Here is a 9,048-nt window from a genome sequence, read left to right as displayed (position 1 = left end):
CCAAATTAGAGGGGGATATTTTCAACCTCCTTTCTGTGCCAATTTGTTTTTTGGCACCTGCCGAGGCCACTAGCTTGTCTGCTTTCTAGGGAGCACATGCCAATTCCACCCGCCTGTCTATTTTTTGGGGGTCACCCGCCAAGGACGCATACCAGATCCTCTTGGGCCTCTTGTTTCTTTCTTCTTTTGAAGCAAGTTGAGCCTCTTTGGACCAACCTATTTTTATACACATCAAAACTAATTGATATATTTTATATATAATATATAATACCAATAAAAAATATCATAATTATTTTTAATATATTGAATATCAGTTCATGTATTTTCAAAACTTTTGTATAAACATATAAAAAATTTTAGTAGATTATTATTGTTTTTTTCTTCTCCTTGATTGAATGTGGTCTTGTTTTTACTAACCCAATACCAACTCAACCCATCCTTAGCCCGTTAACTGTGGTCTAGTTTGGATTTGGTTGATAAGTTGGAGCGGCTCGACGATTTTATTGAACATGCATATCCCTTGTTTTATGGGACTAAAAGTATAATTTTTACTCTCTAAAGTCTAAATAGTTAACTAACCAACCTGTCAACTTACTTGAACAAATTCTGTTTATTTTTAACGTCCGGTAAGGTGGGGATTATATATATCAAGTTTTTGAATTTTGTTAAATAAAATTGTGGGCCTCCTAAAGCGGGGATCAAATGTATAATAACCCATATTTAATGGGATCATAAATGCAATTTTTTTTAATTTTATTGGATTAAATATGAAATTTCGAATTAAAAGATATATAAGTATTGAAAAGGGAGAATCAAATAATATATATATACACATTTCAAGTATATTAATATGACATTACTAATAATTCTAAAACAATAAAAAATATAATTTAAATATAGAAAATAATCTGAAAATATTAGTGATACAAAATAACACAATTGATTTCCTTCCAAAAAAATAAAAATAGAAAATAACACCCAATTCAATCTCATAAACTAATCTAACACAATTTTATTTCCACGTAAAAATCTACATAAAGTTGAAAGAACAGATTTTTAATTGAATATTAAATTAAAAAAAAAACAAAATGAATTACGAACTTAAGACCTTCGATGTTACCTAATTGATTATAAAATAATTAATATTAAAAAATAACGTTCGACGTTTATGTATACCATTTTATAATTAATATTAAAAAAAAATTATTCGAAAATAGAAAAGACATCAAAACCCGCCCCCGCCATTTCCGCCATGGCGCCCCCCTCCCCCCTCTATTTCTTCTCCCCACTCGACCCCTCCCCGATGTTCCACTTCCTTTCACCGTGAGTATGCTCTCCGTGCTTTGCGGTAGTACTAGATTACCTACACCAAGATGCATGGTCACCAGCCCCACCCAGCCACTCCCGTCCCCGACGCTGCTTTCCTTATTAAGCGCGGCAAGAAGCGGGGGAACTATAGCTGTGGTCGCTGTGGATTGCCCAAGAAGGGTCATAAATGCCCTTTCAACCAGAGCGACGATGGTATCTCCACTCCTGTTTCCGCCGCTGATGGCGCCGGCGGTGTGGGTGACTCTGCCATAGCTACCCTCAACTCTGCATATGAGGCGGCATCGGGGAACCTGACAGACGCGTCACCTCAGTCGGTGGTTTTTCCTGTGCCTGTAGCGAGGCGCCGGAGAGCTCTGTCTTTCGACGATGTTGGCGTAGATGAGGAGGAGATGGAGGATGAGTGGATCCATCCGGAGCTGGATTTGGAGACGGGGAAGTTGCCGGCATTTTGTTTGTGGGAAGTTTTAAGAAGGTTGCCGCCCGCGGGGTTGCTATCGGCCGCGAGGGTGTGTAGGGGGTGGAGGGAGACTACGAGGAGGCTTTGGCGGGCAGCTGAGGAGCTTCGACTTCGGGTGCCCGCAAACGCGCAGATTGGATTTGTTGGATCCGTGTTGCAGAAATGCCCGGGACTTGTAAAACTCTCTCTTAGAATGGAAAGGTTAGGGTTTCGGCGGCTGGTAATCAGATCTAGAGTCTCATGGAAAGGATCCAGTGAAACATAAAGAACAAGAATGATAAATCACGGTTCTGTTTAAGGGTTTTAAATGATTTAAAAGAATATAAAAGATCTATAATAAAGATAATTGATGCGATAGGATATGGCAGTTACAGAATTCTGCCAAAAGTGGACAGGTCTCAACGGGAATCATAGAAATTTAACTGAAATTGGATCTATTTCGATTTTTGCGGGTGAAGTTTAGTTGAAATTTGTGATAAAGCTCTGAAAAATCTAGTTATTAACAATGATCAGTGAGAACCTCGATTAAATGAAACTTGTTTGCTGATCTGATTGTATATGTTTTTGCTTTTGGTTTGTAGGGATTTTGATGCAACGATGCTTGCCTGCATTGCCTTTTCGTGTCCTAATTTGCAGTCTCTGGAAATTTTTACGTCTGACGCTGCTGTGAATTGGATCTCAGGGTACTACTTTACTTTGGGTGTATGCTTGTCTCAGCTGTTCTTTGATAGTCGTGGAACTTAAAAACATGTTACGAACTTTTAATCTTGGTGAAAGTAAGTGATAGTGTTTATACTTGTTCTTGCACTAGGCTTGGGATTTTCAACATTTATCGGCAGATATGTGATTGGTTGATAGATAAAATGGACGAAGAATAGTTGTTAGGTGGACTGAGAATTTGATAATCTAAATTTGCTGTCTGGTTGAGCAAGTACCTCTGTACTTGCTCTCAATTAACGTAGACAGAGTTCAGTATCTGAAGGTTATACCCGATGGTTGTTAATACCTTTTGGTAGAATAATGAAGGTTTATTAAGGAATATACTTGGTTTTAGAGGTTCTATATTGCTATCTACATAGTTAATGCTCACTATTTATGCAACGATATATTCTTTATGTTCTTATAATTTTTCAGATTTAATTTCCATGAGCTAATGGAGCTTACAATCTTGTTTAGAGTTCAGATGCTAACTACTTTTGTTCTTGCTTGGATATTGACCGGCTCCAGAAATTATTAAAAGGTTTCAGTTTTGTCCTGGAGTCGTGTTCCTCTATCTTTTGATATATATATATATATATATATATATGTATGTCGTAAATGCTCTCAAGATAATTTAATATATTGCCTTGGCTTGGATATTATGTTCTGTACGTAAATAATGTTCCAGCTTATGAAATTATCCAGGGATGAGTTGAGTCGCTTTGTCGCTGACAAAAGGTTCCTAACAAGTCTCAAGATGGAAGGGTGCTGCAACCTTGGGGGTTTTATTTTTTCTTCCTCTAGTCTGACTACTCTTTGGCTTTCAGGCCTTCACTCCCTCTCTAAGATGGTAACTGTACTAAGGATTCACAGTTGTTTGTGACCACCATGTGTTTGATTTGGAATCATTCTTCTCTAACATTATCTTGCACAGGTTTTTGACTGCCCCAAGTTGAAGGAGATCTCTTTGGATTTTTCCCAGCAAGAAAATGACAGCACTGATATTACCGCTGTTGTGGATGCTCTTGGAAGAAGCTCCCCCAAGCTTCAAAACATTCACATTGCTTCAGTTCTGCTTTCACATGCTGCAGTTCTGGCTCTCACAGCTGCTAATTTGAGGTTGCTATTCTTTTCATGTGGCATGAATTTGTGTTCCATGAATGCTTCCATTTTAGTTTGATGAGAGTATATATCTCTGTTGCCTCATTTAGGGAATTGAGGATGCTTTCTCTTGTTCTTGGATTAGAGATAACTGATGCATCAGTTGCAGCTATTGCATCAAGCTTTCCGAAGCTGGAGTTGCTTGATCTAAGTGGGTATGTCTCAGGCCTTAGTTCTGGCACTTTTGTTTTGGGGCGTTTGGGCATGAAACATGGGGGAATAGTTATTCCCTTTCTGTTTAAAAGTTCTTTATGATTTAGAAATGAAATATATATTTGCATTTATATAAACCTTGGTTCAGTTAATAATATATGAATGTTTTCTTTGTTCTGTTGCTATATTTTAGGTCTAGCATCAGCGACAGTGGCATTGGAATGATCTGCAATGTCTTTCCTGAGACATTATCAAAACTTCTACTTGCTCTTTGTCCCTACATCACTTCCAGTAATCTTCATATTCCGTACCCAAGATAATTCCAGTCCATAAAATACTATCATCTTCCATTAAACTTCATTTATGCACTTCTTATTTATAGGTGGAATCCAATTTGCTGCTGCCCAACTGCCTCATCTTGAACTTATGGACTGTGGAATGACAATTTGTGATTCCAATCCTGAAAAATCTGCTGATGAAGAGGAAAGTGATAATGATCTACAGAAAACACCCAACAGCAAGTTGCACCACATATACCAGAAGCTGATTATCAAACATAGCCGTTTGAAGAAACTAAGTTTATGGGGTTGTTCTGGATTGGATGTAAGATTCTGTTGTTTCTGATTTTGTTATTTCTTAGGTGGGATAAATTTTGTCATTGTCTAAATATGAGAACCCTAATGCAGGCATTGTACTTGAACTGCCCTCGACTTAATGATTTGAATCTCAACTCTTGCAGAAATTTACATCCAGGTACTTTCGTTCATATATGTTAGGACATAGTATTTCTTCAAGAGTTCCATCGTATTCTTTGGTCTAAGCCTTACAAATTTTGCTGCTTCACACCAGAGAGACTGCTACTTCAGTGCCCTGATTTAGAAAGCGTGCATGCATCAGATTGCCAAGACATGCTGATCAACACCCTTGAGACTCAGGTGGCAGCTAAGCTAAATAATATTCGCCATTGTGATTCAGAAAGAAAATTTATTGTTTGCCATATATTTCGGTGCAATACGGCTGTTGCTTATTATTGGTCACTTTTTCATTACAAAGATTTTGAGATACATGTGTGGTAACAGACTTACTTTTCTTTTTTCTTCTTTCGGGGGGTTGGGGGGTGGGGGGTTGAAATAGTTTCCTGTAACTCAAGTGTTGAAATACTTACTTCGGCTGCTACTTATTAGATATTTTATTGAAATTTTAGCAATGTCCTAATTAAGAAAATGATTATAAAAGGCATCCTACTTTTAGGATGATTGAAGTTCCTAAACCATGCAAAATGACCAGCCCCATTAAAAATCTCGATATTTTGATCTACGTCTTGTTAGATGTTCAAAGAAAGACAGAAATGCCACCTAGCATTCTGATTTTACAGTGGGGTTCCCAGATTAATTTTCATTTGCTAACATTATCCGCGACTTCTATGAATTGTGCAGGTCTGCCATGATTGTTTGGCTGTAGAAACTCATTTTCCTTCCAAACGACTGCCAGATGGCTCCAAAAGAGTTGGGGTTCCATATTCTTACAACCTTGAGGTAAAACTAATATTGTGTTTATTATCCAATCCGGGAATGACAGTGCAAAGTAGAAACCTGATGCTTATGTTTAAGAAAATTTGTTCCCTTCTTGAAAAAACATTACTTTATCCATTCACATTATTTACACTTGAATTGCATCAATTAAGCATTTCATGCATCCCGATTAGAGATGTCAGTTGAAATTTAGAGCACAACTGAGCGACTCATCGCCTCCTTTACGTGTTGTGAAGTTGTTCACATGAATGTGCTTGTCAAGTTTATAGTTTCCAAAGAAGCTTGCCAACTTTCAAATTGCTCACTTTTGCTCTCGGCTTTTGCAGCCATCTGATGATTACAAGAAATCGAGAAGGGCTGCGAAACGCCAATGTGCAGTGATAGTAACCTCATAAATGGTGGTTGTGCAATGGAGGCGGCATTTTGCATTTTGTGTTAATATGCCTTGACTTGTACAGTAAACATTCGCCTTGTACATTACTGAACTCATTCAATTAATGAGTATCCTCGATAATCAGCAAAGTCTCTGTTTTCCGGGGTGGGGGTGGGGGTGGGGGTGGGGTTGGCAGATGGGTTGTCTGTCCGTTGAGGCTCTTAGCTAACTGTCATTGTCCCATCCATTATTAGCAACTTAATAACTCCATGCAAATTAATTAGCCGCAGCGATCCAGAGGAAGTTAGGGTAAACAAACATGCACATGAACATCCAACTGCATCTATACAATAGACAACTTTCAGTTTTCTTTTTTCTTATCTAATATATCACCCGTACAAGGAATAAAGAAAGCAAGTAAAGAATATTTTTATCAGAATGCCGTGTAAGGGAAAAAGAATTTTACCAGTCAAATAATGGAAACGAGCACACACATACACATTCTGTCATATTCTACAATAAGTATTTGACTATGACAATTTAAGATTGAATTCTTGAAATTCTTATCATTAAATTTGATATTACAACAAAACAACTATATAATATTTTTTAAGAAACTAGTATAGACAGAATCCAATATCCTTGCTCGATCTATCATTGTATGTTCTTTTCTTCCTAGGACGACGCCGGCAAAGATCAGAAGGGCAGGTTGTGGTTATATTTTCTCCACACATCTAGCTTCTGCTCTTGCATTTCTCCATGGCTCTAGGTGCTGAAACACAAGATCAACAAGTTTCTGTCATTTAGTGAAACTGGTACAACTGTGTGCTGGTACTCGTAGTACATGTGAAAAAAACAGCTTTATCGCCTATATATGGGGTATAATATAATCACCGCTAACAACTAGTTCTACTCGTGTGTTGGGTCTAACCATTAAAGTTGTTACTCTTGATTCCTATTGCATTTTTCACTTTTACAGTATAGCCCGCATCAAGTCTGTCTGGTGGCGCCAGCCAATCATTTTGCATATCTTTGCTCCAACACCCCAGCACTTTTACCTACTATGAGGAGGGACCAAAGCCCGATTTCTCCTACCAGTTAAGTGGGTGGGTTTTTCACAAGTTGCCATAAAAAACACTATTACCTACGGTGAGGGGGGACCAAAGTGGGTGGGTCTTTTACAAGTTGCCATACAAAACACATATAAGCATTTTAGGAGCTTCTTATAAGAAGTCAAGCAGTTTCCATTTAGCAGATACTTGGATGAGTTTACAAATTTTCTTTAAAATATTTTATAAGATGTTTGAAACTTTAGAAAATATTGTAAATGCTTGACAATTTTATTTGAAATTGACATTAGAATTTGTAAAATTTGTAAATTGATTTTCTTAACAAGAATTTTTAATAAAATTTATTTAATTTTAATTGGGTTTAATGTAATTATTGCAAATAAACAAACTATCCCCCTAGAAGGAGGTAAATTGCTACTTTTTTTTCGTAGGAGTAATTTGCTCATTTTCAATATTAAAAGGAATTTACTTGCATTTTTTCCGATTTTAAATATATTAGTTGCAAAATATCACGAGTTCTATTCTTCTGCTTTATCTAAACATTTCAAGTGCTTATGTGATTTATTTTGTGGTCTGAAATAAACAATCAATCAATCACAAGTCTGATCTTGTGACTAATCTTGATAATCAACACAAATATAAGTTTGCAGCATAGATGTGCCACTTAACTAAGTGATGAAATAATTTGAAAGCACTGATATTCAAACAGGGGTCGAGATACTAACCGAGTCCCTTCGCCTCTGTTCCTTTCATTACGCGTAGGCGCTTGCATGATTCAACAAACATCCTGTAGTTAACAGATATCAGAATTAACAAAGTTAAGCACGTTCTTGACACATTATGAGATGAAATCAAGTTGTTACATTATTACTTTCTTCAAATTTACTTACTGCCAGGGAACATCGCCGACCAGCATCCAGTCCCCATCCTTATCTTCATAAGTTGGAACATACTCAGAACTATTCAACAGATCCATCAGCTTGCTCTCGTTCATGAAATCCATCATGCCTTGCGTATCACATTTACCTTCAATCAGGAATATTCCATGTCAAAATTACATCTATACATAGTTTAATGTGATCTCCAGTTCAAAAACATTTCACGTTTAATTTGAAGTATGATCGAATGATCGAATATTGCACTGAGTAATTATCCAACAAAAGATATGAGGATGTATTATTATTATACTAACCCATTGTAAAGGAACTGAACATTTTCCCCAAGGCATCCGACAGTTCCTGGTACGTCTTATACATCTTCAAATCAATTTTCCGGAGATACGGCGCACCGTCCATGCTCACCTTCACAAAGGCGCCGCCACCTCCACTCCCCTTCTCATTGTCCTCCGAATCTCCGCTTTTCTTCACCGCCATGATATTTTTCCGGAATGACCGAACCGGCGGCCACCCGACCACCTGTGCCCTGCATTTTTAGTGAATTAGGAATTGATATATATATATATAGAGAGAGAGAGAGAGAGTAATGGCGAACATAATTACTTGGCAGGAGGCTTGACAGAATCATTAATGTTTTCTCCGTTGGAAGCAAAATTAAGCTTGAAATCCAGAGTTTCTTCAAACCCTCGTTTGGCGCCGTAAGAGTTACCAGCACCGGCGATTTTGTGGAGTCCGCCTGGCATCCCCAGCCTGAGCTCAGTCTCCTCGTAGCTGCTGTCCGCCATAATTGCTTTCTCTTCTGAAATAGTTTTGGTGTTCGATGGGGTTTGAGTGATGAGTTAGTAGTAGTGAGAGAAGATGGTAGAAAAATGAGAATTGGGTGTGAGAGAAGAGAGAACTCAGAAGAGTGTGTATGGGCAAGAATCGAGTGTTAATATAGTAATTGGGGTGGGGTACGTCATCAATGGAGATGGTGACGCGTGGAACAATGAGGGAGGTGGATGTGGGATATTCAAACTTGATGGGAGTAGGCATTGACATGGTGATAAATAATAGCGTCATACTTTGCCTACTTTCCCATCATTCATTGCCGGAATTTGGCGTCTCTCCTTTTCTTTTTTTTTAATAAATATTTTAACACTATATTAATTAATATATTATTATAATTTTCCGTATGATATATAGATATTTTTAAGATTTATTAATTCAAAATAAATAATATATTATTATTAAAAATAAATTAAATACATATATCTGTACGATTTGAGCTTATAACCTCTTCATTATAAGATCCTCGATTAAAAATCCAACGAACGGGGCTTCGTGTTTTCGTCCTTTTCAACGTTCTCTTTGTTTTTTTTAAATATTCGTATCTTAG

General features: G+C 37.3%; 2 protein-coding genes across 2 annotated transcripts; one reads left to right on the top strand and one right to left on the bottom strand.

The window, feature by feature from the left end:
- Positions 1,305-5,847, top strand: LOC105165328 (F-box/LRR-repeat protein 17-like). The gene is made up of 11 exons (XM_011084302.2): positions 1,305-1,987; positions 2,368-2,469; positions 3,191-3,335; positions 3,420-3,604; positions 3,697-3,801; positions 3,993-4,090; positions 4,182-4,402; positions 4,486-4,552; positions 4,649-4,734; positions 5,236-5,334; positions 5,658-5,847. Exons 1-11 carry the CDS (start codon positions 1,374-1,376, stop codon positions 5,724-5,726), a joined length of 1,791 nt encoding a protein of 596 aa, XP_011082604.1. The 5' UTR covers positions 1,305-1,373; the 3' UTR covers positions 5,727-5,847.
- LOC105165327 (auxin-responsive protein IAA14) lies at positions 6,230-8,585 on the bottom strand. The gene is made up of 5 exons (XM_011084301.2): positions 8,274-8,585; positions 7,967-8,196; positions 7,665-7,800; positions 7,500-7,561; positions 6,230-6,476 (listed from the first exon to the last, which is right to left on the bottom strand). The coding sequence occupies exons 1-5, from the start codon at positions 8,453-8,455 to the stop codon at positions 6,439-6,441; spliced, it is 648 nt and encodes a 215-aa protein (XP_011082603.1). The 5' UTR covers positions 8,456-8,585; the 3' UTR covers positions 6,230-6,438.

The sequence above is a fragment of the Sesamum indicum genome, linkage group LG6 (assembly GCF_000512975.1).
Source record: "Sesamum indicum cultivar Zhongzhi No. 13 linkage group LG6, S_indicum_v1.0, whole genome shotgun sequence".
Classification (NCBI taxonomy): Eukaryota; Viridiplantae; Streptophyta; class Magnoliopsida; order Lamiales; family Pedaliaceae; genus Sesamum; species Sesamum indicum.
This window is presented reverse-complemented; position numbering and strand designations above follow the sequence as displayed.